Source organism: Struthio camelus, chromosome 3 (assembly GCF_040807025.1).
Source record: "Struthio camelus isolate bStrCam1 chromosome 3, bStrCam1.hap1, whole genome shotgun sequence".
Taxonomy (NCBI): Eukaryota; Metazoa; Chordata; class Aves; order Struthioniformes; family Struthionidae; genus Struthio; species Struthio camelus.
Window position 1 is genome coordinate 115757764 of NC_090944.1, and position 17681 is coordinate 115775444.

Consider the following 17681-nt stretch of genomic DNA (forward strand, 5'->3'; position numbering starts at 1 on the left):
CCCTTGAGGAGAAGACTTTGTTAGGATGCTAGCCAATTTGCTTAGTAAATTGTTTGATTTACAACTGAATTGATTTATTTCTAGTGCATGAATTGGGTAAGTCTACGCTTTCACGGGAATGAACCAAAAGCTTTTAACGCACATCTTTTGTTCTATATTCTAATTGCTTCTAATTGAGTAAAGAGAATAATTCTGCTTCTCATTATTGATATCTTTCTTACTCATGATGTAAATAACAAATGTAGCTTATTCTGTGCATCTGTTGGAGTCTTTTTTTCTTCCTTCCTGTGCTTTGAAATGCTGTACATAGCAAAGCAAGTAGAACACAAAAATAACTTATGGTTTGGAATATCTGTAAATGCTGGACATATGTCAGTTGGCAAAACTCACAGATGATACCTAAATGCAGTTACTTGTATTGATTTCTAAACTTACTGCAAGATAATCTGGGCCATCTTCATTGTAAACAAACAAAAGCAATCCATTCAGTTGATCTGTTCTGAATTTGAAAGAGATCTCAAATCCCAGTCCACCATGAAAAACACCTGACTGCAGTTCCAGGAAACCTTGAAAGAAATTGAGTACATGAATAAGTTAATCAAGTAGGTTCAAGAAACCAAAAGTAAAAGCTTACGTGCCGCTTTCTGCTTTGACATAAAGAACTCCGATGTTTCAAGATTAAGGTTCATAAAGTTCTCACTCAGCTTGGTAAAGAATATTTCTCCATAAGGTGCAACAACGAGCCAAACTGGTGCAATGTCCTAATGTTTTACTGCAATGCAAGACCTGGCATTTTTGATACATTATGGACATTTGTGTCACTTCGAAAATGAGACTTCATCTTTTACACATATATCAAATCTGTGTAGAGTTAAATTAGACCACCTGCTAGTGAACACAGTTCCTCTTTCAGGTAAAGAGTCTTGTAAACACAGAAATTAAATTTTAATTCATTTGAAAATAACGCTATATAACTAGAACTGCTTTGAAAAGCAGATCACTGAAATACTTTTGATATGATCACTTTTTAAATTTCAAGAACATACTTGGCTGGTACACAGTACAGCAAACTACCTTTGCCAAGAAAATGTGCTCCCTCAGAGAGGACAATGGGGCATCCTTCCCAAATATGATAGACATTGTTTTGCTCTTCAGCATCCTGCCAGTTTAAAGATTCCCAATTTTCATAGGGAGTATGCACTTTTTTCAAAAACACATCACTAAGACATCCCACAAAACCTTTCTGGATTATCATCTTCACTCCTGCAAAAACGAAAATGATTTATTAAAACAAATCACCTGAAACTAAATATGAGGATAAATATATATGTTTTATACACACTCTCCCTCTAATACATGTGTGTGTGTGCACTGATATCCAGCCAGTCTCTTCGTACATCCAGTCTCTAAGCTAAATCCAGATTTCTGCATGCACCTAACTATTAAGGACAGCAGCTACTGCTACATAGCTGGAAAGAGTTAAGCTTTTTGAGCTTTTCCATGAAGGTGCCTTAAAATTGTCAGAGTAGATCTATTCCATGGAGATTCTAAGGAAAGTTTTCAGGTTTATCCTTTCTAAACAAAATAACTGTCAAGATAGGAATGCATGTGCTGAATGGGAAGAAGCAGTGTTCCAAAAGCTTAAGCAGATGAATATACTCTTAGAAGCTCCATTGGGAAGCTTTTCTTTCCCTGTTTGGATAAACAATACTAATTCATGGTTTCTATCCCCTTTTCCCTGCTGTGGAGAAAAATACAAAGCAGGTTTTATAGAGAGCCTTCTCTTGAACAATAGTTACAACCAATCTCATTTTGATGACTTTCTTCTTACTCAGCTGAGGTTTTTGAGGATATTTTTTCCTCAAAAAAATTATTTACCCTGGATAATTTTATGAATCAAACTTTTAGAAGAACACAGGCACATTTCCCTGCTTTTAGTAAAATGAAATAAAGAAGGGAAAAGGGAAGTTGTAGTCTAGTGTACCTCATACCTCACAGCAAGTAATCAGCTAGATTTCATGCCACCAGTGGGTGGCAATGAAAACTTAATACACAATTTTGCCTTCAGATTTATTTGAAAAAATGTGCAAGTCTGCATATAAAGCCTCTGACACAGAAAGAACAGCTGATTATATGCTGTTTTTGTACAAAGTCAACTCTGCATTATCTGCTGGTAGACTATACGCTTAGCAATAAAACTAATTCTATGTATAAGGTGATATGTTTATTGATTCTTTGGAAGCCAGTTACAATCCAGCTCCACGTAAATCCAGCTGTAGAATACAACAGTCCTTGATGGATTCAAACTGGATCCAAAAAGGCCAGCATGTGGTGCTCCTGCAGGCCCTATACTTAAGTTAACCAACATATTTTTTAATGCATACCCGATAAGCTTCACATATATAACAACTTGCTTGTAGGTTTATAGCTCTGTATATAAAATGTATTAACGTGCATACAAACCTCATTGGATATAACGCTGCTTTACTGCTGATAAAATCGGCTATAAACATATTTCCATTTATTGCCAAAGATAAAATTCAAGAAACTGCACAGACTTATTTTTCATCAAAAAGTTTTGTAAATAGTTAAGTAAATTAACTACCATCCTCAAGTTCCTGACAAAATGTAAAAAGAACCCTCAGTACTGGAAAAGTAAAGTCCGTTCCACTGTACAGGATTTCAGATATATCATATTATATAGACCATAATCATACTCACCTGTGTCCTTTCTTAAGATAGTATAACCCTCTGGAAGTCCTCCAACAAAAACCCCAGTGTTCTCTCCAATAATGGTACTGCCACTAGTAGCTAAAGAAGAACCTAAACAAGATAGGTCATTATTTTTGTGTTCGATGCTTTCAATAAATTTCCAATTCAATAACAGAGTATTGACATTTGATAAAAGATGCTAATGCAATCCATATCCTAATGCTTTCCCATACATACTCTGCAAAGATTTAAAAGAGTTTTACAAAAGAATATCACTAGAATCATAGATACAAAAGTGCAAAAGGATAAAAACTCTTCACACTTCATATTAAATTATCACAGATTCCCAGAGGGCAGATATTCCAGATACATGGCCAAAACAGTATCAATTTCATCAGAAAATACTGAACGAATGTTTTAGCCGTGTGGATGAAAATAAGTACTGGAATTGAAAGTAAGCGCACAACACCCTGTGTTATACCAAAAGAATAAGCAAAACGGAACTGGATTGATTACCTGTGTACTGTCCATCCACTGTGATGTTTCCCAGTGCCTGAATTCTTGTAGCAATTATTTGGTGCCAACTGTTATCGTTGTACTCTTTTCCACCATCATTAGTTGGAGTGACTGCTACTGCAGATCCCTTTTTATTAACAGAAAAATCAGAGTTAGAACACTATGAAGGCAAAATTTACAGTTGTAATTTACTCCCTATACCACTCTGTGGTATAAAATATCTGAAAACAAAGACAAAAGTCTTTAACTTTGATGCTAGAATACTGAATGATTCCCCCACTAAATTAACCTCAAATAATAAATGAGGGATCAAGATCCAGTTTAGTTTCTATTAACAGTAGAAAATCCTCTGTAGTTAATTCCACTGATTAACATGAGGACAACGGACAAATTATTGATGGACATGTCACTCAGATTTTGTATTTATTTATTTATTTAAACAAAGTCACTCTTTAAGTACTTCCCAGTAACTCCAGTAACATTTTCTCGGAACTTTATATCATACTTCAGCTGTGTGGGAACTCAATGTTATTCAGCTGAATTCACAAAATGGAACTGTACTCGGAAATTACTGAATGGAAAAACACTATTTTGCATAGGCACTGCATAATATTAAACAACCACAACCTACATAATTACCTATATGACTCAAGACAGACTTCAGAAAAAAATTTTCAAAAAAAGAAAAATAAGTTTCCCTATAATTTTAGAGTCTAGCATGCTACTTTGCTGTAGTAAATAAGACCGTTCAGAAACTTTTTCACTTCTAGTACTCTTTGCTCTAGATGACCCTGCTTGAGCAAAAACAATCTTGTTGAAATTAAGTACTGTGTCTTTAAAGCGATGTGTATCTATTAGAAAATGTTGGCCAGCATACAGCTTTATAAACATAGGATATATTTTACAGTGGGTTTTTAATTGGGTGCTGCCACCATGCATCCTATGCATGAAAATACCTATGATGTGTATATGACTACAGGAAAAAATAATTTCCTACTCCATACAACCAACATCTTGGTATCCAGGCAGTTTGTACAGCAGTTCTCTGTCCCATGATAACAACATAAAGCTACATACCCTTACATACTAACATGCATTTTTTCATACACTATTTTTTATTGTCCTCTTTCCTATTTCAACATTTTAATATTTTACAAACACACATTTCATTATCGTAGTTTAATAATTAAAACCAGAACTGGTGTCATGCCCAATTAATGTGCCCTGGTAGCATGCCCATTAGTTTTTCCATTAGTGAATTCAACAATACTAATGGGATTACTAGCATGGGATGCTAATTGGGCGTGACATAAGAAACTGGCTTACTTCTTAGCATACCCTTGCTAATGATGAAATTAATGAGCATTTTATTAAATGCTGTCTCATCAAAGTGTACTTAGTTAGCGTTAAAATTGTTACAAACGATGCTGCATTCTAAAGATCAGGTGCCTGAATAAGTGGTTCTTCATATTATGTTTGGCAACAATTTAGAGCATTAACAGTTTTCTACATCAGAAACCACATTTATTTGTGACCAGTTCAATCTGGGACCACATAACCATATGCGCTAACCTGTGCTTAATTTCAGGGGGGAAAAAAAAAAAAGACTATATTCAGGATTCAGAATGCACTGCATTAAAAGCCTCTGTAAGACATTTTACAAGAACTACCTGAGTGACTCTGTGATCACATTTAAACATCTTGTTGTGAAACGGCTCATTACATACTTTGAAAATCACCTATAGGAAATCACATCTGGATTAGTTTGCTGAGCCATACAATAAGCCTCATCTCTTAGCTATCAGTAATAAGTAAATAAATATGAATCTGGGTGGCTCTTCTTGCTGAAGTCTATGTTCATGAAAATATTTAACATTTAGACTCTAGACTCTTAAAGATACTGTCTTGGTGCTACAGCCTGAATGCAACTATTTTTCTGCCAGTAAAGTTCCTTCAATGCCCAAATTCTTACCAGTGAGAAAGTGAACAAAGTACTGAAGTTTTGCTAGTGCTAGGCAGCAAGGTACAGTTGGTATTCGTAACTAGGTGATCTCCACCTTTCTTTTCTGGAAGTAACAGTTCACTCTTAGACTGTGCCTACTATTTTGGCTCTTGAACAAACCATTCAGCAGGAAAATTGGAAAAATTCAGCAGGTTATCCTCCTTCTGCTGAAAAGTTCAGTAAACGGATCATCTTCTAAAATGGAAGAGATGAACTAAATTCCCTCCATCTTCTGAGAAGAACCCTAATATACTGTCCTCAGAATAGTATCCTAATCATTAAGAAATAAGGTATTCCGAGTTGACCTTAAACGTCTACCGTTAAAGTTATTTCACACGGTATGAAATACTCAGCGCTCCACTAGGAAAGAGACAGAACAAACGACCTACAGCCTGTGAAAGATAGCTACAATTTAGCTAGATTTGCTTGTGTAATCAGGGGTGGATTTAAAGGCATAATGATGAGAACAAAACTTCACAGACAGCTGAAGATTTGCAAACACACACTAAATTTCAAGGAAGTTCTATGGACCAATGTGATTATGAACAAAAGAGAGAGAAAGATCAGTGGGCAAAGAAACTCATGCTTCCTGGAGAATGAGTGAAAACTAAAAAAGAATGACAGTAAAACAATAAGGAAGTAGAAGAGAACAGCTAGTCAACAAGAAAGACAGACAACAGAGATAGCTAGGAAAAAGCTAGATGAAGGATGGTAAACAGCAACTTGAGAGAAGTAGGAATGGACAGGAAGAAAAAGATTTGAAATTCACACTTAAAGAAGGAAGAAGTAAGTTAAGCTGCAGAAGATTCCCCACTAAGAAGAGCTGGCAGAACTCTCCCCACAGCAAATCCAGGGAAGAGAAAATACACTTCTTAACTTGAGCAAAGATACACACAAGAATCCTGAAAGGGACTGAGGATAAAAATAATTAACCTGTAAGAAGACATAGGTTCAAGCTGGAATGGAGCACAGGACATTATATAAAGTTGCTAGAGATACAGTTCAGCAAGGAGACACATGTCACCAAAGGAATTTTTTGCCATTTTTCAGAGTAGACTACAAAGGCAGGACTGCAAATATTTATCAGATATGTCATGACCATCGTTAGAGAAAATAATACATATAACTTGGTTAGGAAACCACAGCAACTGTGATAAACAAATGGAAGAGTAAGAATTGCTGCAACAGAACATGAAACCTGACATTGCAGGAATAGCAAATAATGGCTATTTAAGGGATCAGAATTGCAATTCCTGTGCTGAAAAATAAAAAAAACCTATGCAAGAAATAAAGAAATAAAGGGGGTCTAGTAATTTCCATCGCAGAAAGAACTACTATATCAAATATTTTTAAAGAATTTCTAATGAATCTAACAGATCAAGAATGGTTCTACATTACAGAAGTATAATAGTATATAATAGCAGTTTATAGTATGACTAGTAGTACAACTAATAGTATATAATAGTAGTAAATATAGTACCTCCATCAAAGAAAGGGAAAAAAGAATGAGCCATGAATGACAAACCTGTTAGTGAGACATTAATAACAGGAAATTATCTGGAATAAATGTTGATGATATGAGACAGGTGTATTTACCCATGTTCGGTTCACAACAAATTATTTTTCTTCAATTACATGACTGATTCTCCGGATTAAAAAAGTGATAGTTCTGATATGATTTTTCAGTTCTACAGCAGACATCATTACTTACATTCAAGAAGCTTGAATGAAGTCATATGCACAGGAAGCTGGCAGAAAAGATAACAACAGTCGGTAGTATTAAAAGAGGAACAACAGAGGTGGAGGGAGGTTATTCAGTAAAATCCTCAAAAGGCTCAGTCTTGAGGTCTATCATTACTGTCTCCCTAGCTCAAAAAGCAGGGATATGCCATGAAATCTGCTGAATACCCAGACGTGGAAGGCTTCATCAATATGTAGAAAGATCTGAATAGCACTGCAAGAAGAATGCTAAAAGCTGACACAGAAACAGGATTAGGTTTAGTAATACAAAATACAAGCAACAAGAATTTTCACTGATAACCAGGAACTCATTAGTTGTCACTGACAGAAGAAGTCTTGGTTTGCATTAATCAGCCAGAGAACCACTGCAAGGTATCAATTTGATACCATTTTGGAAAAGAACACTGCACTATGGTGTGTCAGACATGGTACTTCCAGTAGCAGTATCATTGAATAAGGCTCTAATGGCACTGCTCTTGAATACTACAAACAGATTTGGTGGAGGGGTAGAATTAAGCACTTGGAAGCCTGGGACCTTTATACATTCTACTCTTAGATGAATATGCAGTATTATGCCTATAAGAATATGTCTGTCTTAGCTATATCTAGCTTTGTGACTATGAATCAAAGCAGAGAAGAGAGTCTAACAGTTGGAGTAACAAATTCATGAAATTAACAAGGTTTAGATGCTTAAATACATACCTTGGTGCATACAGCTGGAATCCTTGAGCACAGAAGAGCCCTTTCTTATTTTCAGTATTTGCTACTGGTTGTCTAACAGAACAGAGTCAGCAGAAGACTGACCTCTACAGCTCTTCCAATAAGGCCTTAGAAATGAGCTCCCCCTTCACCCAAACTCTTTCAGAAGCAGGACTTCAAAGTCACCTACTTCACTTTCAAAAAGAATACACAACTTAGCCGTCCTCCAGCAGAAGGGCACAGAACGAATCTTGAAGCAACACAGGCGTTATCCGCAATTCACCCTCTAGGAAAATGAAGGAATCCTTGGGAAGTAGCTCCTCTCATCTGCCAGATCTGCCACAGCCTGGACTTAGCAAACCACAGAAACTGCTTTCATTGGTGACAGAACCGCTGAAACCCAGCAGGGGCAGAAAAGGGAAGAGAGAACTGGACAGAGATCAGGTAGATGAGAAGTGAAAGGCAGGAACAGAAAGCACAGGGAGAATTAACACAAATTTGGACCAAGCTTATTCTCCGTGGAAAAAAGGCAGCCTCAAGTACATTCTCCCCTACCACTGGAGGTCATGGTACCATTAGCCCATCCTTCCCCATGTGCAGGAAGAAGGCGTAAACCAGCAGGAGCGTACACAGGACGTAGGAAAGAGAAGGGGAAGAGAAGAAAAGGTGTGCTGTAGGAGACGGATGGGCATAAGAAACAAAAGTTTGAGAGCTGTCGATCACTAGAAAAGACATGCTTAACAACACAAAAAATAAACACAGATTTAGTTTTAGGCCCTCTCCTGTCCATTAGCCCCTACCATGACGTCTATGTCTCACATAGATCTTAGCCTCTGTGAAGCACCATGCCTCCTCTACAGATCCCAGAAAGCTGAAGAGAATCTACATTGCTGCGCAATACCTTTGCATGTGCAATACTTCTGCACGTGCTCAACAATGGCAGAGCTCAGGAAGCAGTCAGCAGTGAATTATCAAATCTCTAAATACACACTATTAAACATTTCTGTTCATCCCACTGGGAGCATTAAATAAAAGGCTGTGTCCATCACTTGATTTGACACTGGGGCATGATCAAAAATATGACTGATACAGTGCCTAGGCCTTCCATCAACACTGGTGCAGTACCAACCTTACGAAAAGAAAGCACATACGTGTATACAAACGACAGCGCACACTGTCAATATCAGCAGTAAAGTCAGTTATTATTCATAGTTCACTGTATATTTATGAAATATACATGATTCTGTAATGCTTTTCATTCCATGAGATGATTCAGTTTTGGGGTGCAGAGAAAATAAAAATTACTTAAACAGAAATGCAAGGAATGTGATCTTATTTTTAATTATGTGGAAGTTCTTTGATAATATTTTCGACTATTTCTGCCTCGGCTATAGTTACTATTAGTGGAAGTGAGAGACTACTTTCATCATACTAATGGCAATACATTAGCTCCGGTAGAAAAAGACTGTCTCAAGATGATATAGTGAAAAATAATTGACGAAAATAGCACAAAATCTTTATTTGTTAATTGAAAAATTAATTCCCCCCAACTGTTCGAAATCTTGGTACTTAAAGTTGTGGAGGTGTTTTGTGCTACTGGCAAAAAACCCACAACCCATAAAAATGCAAGAACAAAGTTATTAACAGTGGCAAACATGCAGCTAACTAAAAAACTTTAGGTCTCAATGCTTCCTTCCCCAAAATTTCTAGTTACCTAAGGGTTCTGAAAAACTTAATTTAAGTTTAAAAAAAGGGATAAAGTAAACGTCCCATCTCTTTACATCATCAACTATGTGAAGAATTCCTGGAATATGTAACAAACTTTTTTTTTTTAATATGACCTTGTTTTTTTGTTGTACCTGTGGATCAAAAAGAAAGTAAGGACGACCACTCTTCAACTGAAGTGCAATGTATTCCTCTTGATTCCCAGGTGATGCAGAGAAAAAAATCAAGCCATCAGGTTCCCGTGTTCTGAATTTAATTTTAATACCTGGTTAAAAAAAGCAAACACAGTTAATGTTAAAAATGGTTCTTATGAATTCTTACAGTCTAATTACAAATGAAAAAAGATTTCTAAAAAATAGCAATAAAATGATAAACCAAAGTCATGGCATGGAAGCTTTGTTCATCGAAAACCCATATTAGTCATTGTAGGAGGAATTCCTCTAAATCCAGTCTAAGTTAAGCTTTGAGAGACTTTCTAGTGATTTCAAAGCCATTACTCATGTATAAAAAAAAGTCAAAAAATTGTGACTTTTGCTGTTAGGTAACCTCTATCTTAAGAGAATGTATTTCAAATATTAGCGTACTGTTCTAATAGTTGATGAATGGGAAGAACTAGAAAAAGATTTAAGCCCAGTTGTGCATGCGGACTTTCACCTCTCCCTTAATGCTTCTATCTGTAAAGCAGGAATAAGGTTACTACAGTAAAGGGTTTCTATGAAGAATAATGACTTTGTGGTTCCAAAGGATATATCTATATGATGGCACCTAAGTGCATAAAATACAACTAGAAAAGAACAAGTTTTAACAAAAATTAGAAATATCCCAGGGGATAGATGATGAACTACACTTAATTAAGAACTTTTCAGATCATTATCAATAGTCCTCTATTTGATTTCTGATGAAATAAAGTAAACACAATATCATTCAAAGAAAAAAAATTTTTTACGTTATTCTTACCACAAATAAAATATCAAAACAAAAAGCTAATTAAACAGCATGTAAAAACTGGAACATTGCTGTTCACAATATAAACTTACTTAGTAACAATCTAAGGACACACTAATGAAACAACTCATAAAATATTGTATATCCTAGTTTCGAGGAACATAATTATAAATAAGGAAGCTTTGGATAACCAACATTTTCTATGATCATGATGATTTCTTTTAAGCTGTCTCCTGGGAAATCTTCTTAAAGAAGCAAATAACAATTACAAAAACATATGAACAATTTTCTCACATGTGAAAATCTCGATATCACAGGCTAAGTCTATGGTTAATCTCTACTTTTATTGTACTATTATTTTTGTAATGGGAAATGAAAAGGCAGGATTAGCAACACCTATCTTTTCTCTCAAATTCAAAGGTATAATATTGGACAAAGGTTCCACACCTAAAAAAGCACTGAAATAATTACTCAGAGGGAACATTGCATCGTCTATACCTTATTTTTTTGGTATTACATCACATTCTAGTATCCTGCAATTGTGATTCAGCCATGTGCTTACTAAACATACAAAAACAATTCTGAACAGCAATGCTAGATCATAGGGTAAATCTCAGCACAGGTCTCAAATGCAATTAGGACAGTCTACGATGTGATCAGTCTGTGATGTAACGTACAGATACACAGTGAAGTTTGTGACACCTCCCGTCTTGGACAGGTAAGAAGAGAGTAACCAAGAATTTCTACAAACTGGATGGGTACCGTAAATGATCTGCTTCCCAGAGTTAGTGTTAATACAAAGAAAACCCCCAGCTGGGTCCTTTAATATATCTGCCAAGATCAAAGTAAAACATAAGCATATCATTTCTGTATTACAGTGTAAATCTATCATCTGCATACTGTATCTTTATTTACCCAAGTGGTCCATCTATTTGCATATCTATCTCCTACCACTTTATACAAACCGTTATTTCTTTTCTTTTTTTTTTCCTTCTTCCTGCAGTCATGTCACAATACCAACATCTGATCAACAGTGTGGAAATCAGAGTTTTTGGAATTGCCAACCAAATCCCCCCTCTCTCTTTTCATTTGGGAGGTGGACAGGAGGCAAAGGATTGAGCAAAAATAATTCTAGTGCTCACTCATGCTAAAAATGCTTTAATTTGAAAATAATGTGTTGTAAACTCAGAGTTACGTATGTTCGGTGAGTCAGGCAGCTGGAAGAAAGCAGTGAAGTGGTTGGTGAAAAAAGGAGAAAACCAAATCCCTGTTACATGCAGCCATTTCCCAGAAATATTTTCATGCATTTTCAATGCCACTCCTGTTGTATACATTTTCATGAAATTTTTGAGTAAAATGCTTTTTACAGAACAGGGCAATTTATTGTTTTTTACCCAACTCTATCAAGCAGTTCAGTCTCTTCACACACCTTTTCACCGTCTTATGTCAGAAAAAGTAATAAATGATGAAAGTTTTTGGTGTAGACAGAATCTTTTACAAAAAATTAAAGAATCATAATTCTGATACATATTCATACCAGATAACGCTTGTTATTTACCTCTACCCATGTCCTTTGACCCATATCCAGAAATATCCTTTGACCCATATTTCCTAATCATGTAGATGTTCTCGTGCAATAAAACGTGATGCACTCACAGATCAAAACATTCTCTCTAGATAATGAAAATCAATCATGCTACTAAAATACCTATAAAAAGCAATTGTACACAACTAACACCCAGCAAAGATGGGACCCAGATGATTTATTATGTAAAAGCCTTTTTACCTAACTTACAAAGATATTTTCGTTGAAAAGTTATCCTACCTTTTCAAACACTATTTCTACAGTTCAGCTTCTTTTCCCACCCTTCTGAATTTCATTTATACATTTTAAAGTAAAAAGCTCAAAAAATAGTAGCCATATTTCAGGAAGAGAGAGGGCATAGCTTTGCATAGCTCAGGAATCACCATTACTGCTGCTCTTTAAGGTTCCATACATTTCCAACCACAACATGCACTGGAAAAGCTGAGACTGTTGGCCTATAATCCCAACATTAGAAAGTCCAGTTAATTTAACAAGCTGACAGTGTTTTTGTCAAACTGACAAAAGACATTTCTGAAGACCGAAGGACCCCTCTGTACACCTAATCTAGGACAGCTGCAAACAAAATAATTGAGTATCTCCAAAAACATGATTATTCTGTAATGGCAAGTGTTAGATATATAAATACAAATTAAATGCCTCTTTGATAATGATAACATTAGAGTAATTCTTCAAGTTTTGAAAATGTTATATAGGAGCCTTCCTTTGCGTATTGAAGAAGAGAGTTACAAAAACCTTAATTCCTGCCTCTAGAGCTGCCATAGCCTCATATAAATTACTGGTGAGTGAGGGACTATTGGATAATCTTTCACATTTGCAGACCATAAAACAAATTCTTCAGACTTCACTTGCAACCTGTCTATTACGCAATTCAGGGAAGGACTCTACCCCTTTAAGTTCACATATCTTTGAAGAGCCTCATGGGATAAGAAGTTTGTATAATTTAGATCCAAATAAGGACTTCCACACTTTACTAGTAGTATTTTCCTGTACTTCCAGTAGTGACTACAATGGAGAAATCAAATATTAAGCAAGCTCATCTCTTACAGATAATATTCTGCAAACTTTGCAGGTCAGCTGCATGAGAAAAAATTACCGTCTATAAAAAAAATAGCCCAGGACACAGGAACAAAATGAACAAACTTAATATACTTGTTTAAATTGATTGGATTATTTCAAAATCTATTTTTATGTAATTATAATAGCATTGTACAAGATATAATATGTCTTGTCTACAGTGAACATAAAAGACAAAAAAAAGCATACTGTAATAAAAGGATAAGTAGACGAACTTATTAATAATACGAATGTTTCAAAATATTCCAAAGTGTGTTAGGTCAAAGACTATTCTTCTGCCAGTATCTACATAGTTTAAGGGTTTGCAATAATGCATTATGATTAGATTTTTATCCTAATTGCAGAGATGGCACATCCAGCTTGGTAGAGGAATGAGGATGTAAGTGACCAATATGACATTTTTAAGATATTAAAAAGAGAGGTAATAACAGTATGCTATCCTGTGAGTGCATACAGTGTTGAGAGTTCTCTTCATTAATATGCTAATATTAAAACTAGAAAGATATACTATTCCTATAACACTAGATGAGTCAGAAACCAGCTCTTTATCTAATGCAGAAAATGCATATGAAATGATTTTTACACCATCTCTTTACTTCCCTTATAAAAGTTTAGCAAGTTTAAGAACTTTAGCAACATTTCAACTTCAGATTCAGATTCACAGTTGGATTTAGATTCTCCTTGTACACCCCCAATACAGCTTGCAAGATCTTCATAAAAGTATTAACAGGCAAGAATGCGCTCTTGAGAAGCTGACTGCAGTTCTTGCTCACAGTAAACTCACAGAGTACATAGGATTATTCTGAGTTTAGAAGAGCCAGTTGGTAAATCAGGAAAAAAAGTATAAATTAGAGAAGCTCCTAGATTAGCATAATTATGTATATTCAGTTTATAATTACTCCAGCAAAGAATTTTTCTCTTTCATAGCCAAACTGAACAGTTCTGGAAATTCACAGCCTAACCCTGAAATTTTTTTTCCATTTTATGCTTGCTAAATAAAAAGTTGAAAATAGGTTTTGATTGGTCAGGACACTTTATTTACCCCAACTAAAGAGGTTTTGCTTCCTGTAAAATATCTGTGCAATTTAACTGAAATTGCAACTGAATTTTAGTTTAAAAAAAACATCATTTCAAAATAAAAAATATATTCAAAGTGTTCAAAGAAAATGCATTTTGACTTTTTAAAAATTTTAGGGTTGAAGAATTGAGGGGAGAAAATAGACAGAGGTGCAAAGTAATTGGAGACATCTCTCAAAAATATCTAAGTGATTTCAGCAAAATGGCCTACTTAAGACTTCCTGGGTTACTTTTTGGATTAACTCTTTGTCCCATGAACTCTGCTAAAATACCTGTAATGTACCTTTCTCCAGAAGTAGACATTCAGAGAACATTCAAGTGGACATTCTATTCAAATGCCAATAGAAATTAATAGAATATATGCAATATGTGCATAATGCCAATAGAAATTAATAGAAATTCCAAATGAAAGCATTAGGTTCTCAACACTCCTTCAGGATGACAAACTTTACGCATTTACTTAACCTTAAGAGTACGTACAAATGCTTTTGCCTAAGCAAAGTATATTTACCAACAGAAATTACTCAACGAGACTTCTTTTTATTTGGGACAAGGATAGGTGGGGAGTAAAACTCTTTCTGGGTTAACTGAAAACCATTTCAATAATGAACTCAATTCTGGTTTCAGTTAAGCTGTGTTTAATGAAACCACATCATCTTTTATAGTACTACTATACACTTCCATTGACTGAATATTCACTTGTTATTCGCTTTGTGGAAGTGACTCTGCTTGCTACATTTCATCACATCAGTTTAAATGGTACCATTTTTAAAACGTATTTATGCTATGAAAATATATCTTTTGAAAAAATAAAAAGGGAAGCTTTACAAAAATGGATTAGGATTTAGAGCAGTTTCACATAATAAACAATGGAATTAGGGGAGAAGAAAGAGCCTGGTGGACGCTTTCCTAGATATATTCACGAAGATCCTATGCTGAATCCATGGAGTTATTCCTCTTTAGAAAGAATTTGTGACAGCCTACAGGTTTTTGGTTTTTGTTCAGAGGAGAAGTTGAAAAGTATTCTTCCCAAATCTATCCAATACCTTTTGTTAACTTTGGTACAGCAAGAGGTTCCATATTTTGCCATTATCTTAATGTATTTCAAAATATTTTTCAAGTTCATCATCATCAACATTAAATTAAGTTAGTAAAACTATTAATTAAGTAAACGCTGTCCATTTTCAAGTTGCTTTCTTTTTAGAAGAAACTTAAAATACATACTTAAAAGACAAATACATATTTATACACACACACACACACACGTCTTCTTGTTTCCAAACTTGTGACCAGTTCCAGGTCAGCAACTCCTTTTCTTGTATTTGAGATGATACTAAAGCAAATAAGAAGCTAGAAATCCATTGTTTTTAGAATTATTTAAGACAAAAAACGTCCTATTTTGTGAATGTTTAAGTTGAAGAATAACTATTTGAAGATTCTTTTTAATGTACTCTTAATACCTTAAACTGCCAAAACGTTAAGTCAAACTGAAGGATTGAACAAGCATAAATACAGAACATGATAAATGAATAAAAAAGGGACAAAGTGTAGTATTTTCTGTGGAAATCAGCTATCAGGCTAAAGCATTAGATTAGAACAGAGTATTTCCTTTACACTAAAATGACTAATTTGATACCTGTTTTTTCTCATTTTGCTTGCTACCCCATTATACCCACTACTGGTAAAACAAACAGGACATTTTAGCTTTAATCTTCTTACTACATAACCCAAATAACTTCAGTCATGTTTGCATTAATGCTGCATTAATCATGTTGTTGCGTATTAATGAGTTTTCAGGCTATGCTAATTACTGTCATAGATTCTGCAGCAGCCCATTAAATATACAAATTACAGAATTAAAGAGCCAGAGCTCTTCATGATTAATCTTTAAATGGAGAAAAACTAATGATGTCTGTACAAAGTTTCTCTCCACTTTTGGCTGACTGAGCCCAATGAACAATCAATTAGAGTATTTGAAGAATAAGAAAATTGCTCATATTAAAAGACTTTTTATGCCATTATTCTATACAGAAGATGCATGTGTTTCTATCACATGGACTTCTATAACATATTCCAGTCTTTAAGGCCTTAAGTGTTACACACCAGTAAAAGCTAGAGGATTCTGATTCACTATAACATACCCATAGGAAACTGCTGTTTCCATATGAATATAGCAAATCAATCTTTTCCTTTTAGCAAGGACACCAGGACTGTTACTCCCTAGTAAGAAAGATTTACAGCAAACCTTGGTGAAAAGAAAGCTAAGATAAGTTTAAAGTCATTTGATAAGATTTGATGTATTAGTAGCACTTTCTCCCCTCACTTACAGAGACGCTTTTTCAGGAATAGAGTAATACTTAGTGGTTAAATCAAGAGATTCAAAATTAGGAGACCTTGAGTCTGTATCCAGCCATTGACTGAGGTATGTGACCCAAGAGCCATCATTTAAATCCCACATGCCTCCGTACTCCTTTTCAAGAACAGAGGGCAATACAACCTGTAAGGTTCCATAAACATTGAAAACTTCCTTCCTGTTTTGTTCAACTTATCTTTAAATAGAAGTAGCAAAACGTCAACATATATATTCAGAAAAACTACTCAAGCACTATTCTAAAGTATACTCCGAGCACTGCATATCATGCAGAACATCACAACTTTTCAGCAGATTCTCATTCCATATTAAGAGTACTCCATTCTATCAATAGCTACTAACAGTTTAGAATTAAGTGGACCACTAAAGACAAGTCCAATCAGTTCTTTCCACCCTAGAAAAATTAAAAAATTGTAGTAAATAAATTAAAGAATTTGTATTTATATAAAGTAGTTCTTTAACAAAAAATTCACCCGGAGTAAAGATTCATACTCTCACAGGAAGACAAAAAGAAAAGATTAGATTGTTAGTGAATAAACAAGGAAGAGGACACAATACAAGGATATGAGATTGTCTAGCAAAGTGGAGAGGATAAGCTGCTCAACACCTTCTCAACACAAACAAGGCTGTGTTTAAGGAAACTAAAAGGGAGAAAGTTTAAAACAAAGATGAAACTTTTCACAAGTCCTTCAGTAATTTACTAGTGAAAAGAGAAATGTAATTATGACAATCCACAAAGTATCGACACAAAAAGCATCTGAGATTTTAGCAAGACCTAAAAGGTACTGGACTTTCTGACTACCTAGATGCATCTAATAAACAAATGAAAACCTCAGAGAAAGACATTTGAGAGATCAAGGTGAAATCTGATAAGAAGATGCAGAAGATACAATTAGCTGCTAGCATTTCCCTGCCATTAAAGCCAACATCTCACTATTTATACAGATATTTAAAGCAATATAATCATTAAAGTAATGTATTAAGCAAATCTAGGAACAGACTTCAGGACAACTGTCCTCCACTTGTGTGCATTGGGACCATATGCAACACAAAGACATCCAAACAGCACTATACTTTTGTAATACAGTTACCAAAGTAGGAACAACAACTGCAGTCTTGAAATATTTCCAGGAGTCAAGATTTGCTTAGGGTAGGGATCAGCTTCAAGTTTGTTTCTGTGTTGCTCTTAACTCTAAAGTGGAATACGAGCAAAG

At 35.0% G+C, this 17681-nt stretch overlaps 1 protein-coding gene across 1 annotated transcript in view; it reads right to left on the reverse strand.

Moving 5' to 3' along the window:
* The window catches only part of USH2A (usherin), a 401466-nt gene that overhangs the window by 253349 nt on the left and 130436 nt on the right, over positions 1-17681 (reverse strand). Inside the window, exons 21-25 of the mRNA XM_068939839.1 lie at positions 9529-9659; positions 3229-3355; positions 2722-2823; positions 1075-1263; positions 436-566 (exon numbers count right to left, since the gene is read on the reverse strand). Coding sequence (XP_068795940.1) covers positions 436-566; positions 1075-1263; positions 2722-2823; positions 3229-3355; positions 9529-9659 — 680 coding nt within the window. The remainder of the gene's footprint in view (positions 1-435; positions 567-1074; positions 1264-2721; positions 2824-3228; positions 3356-9528; positions 9660-17681) is intronic.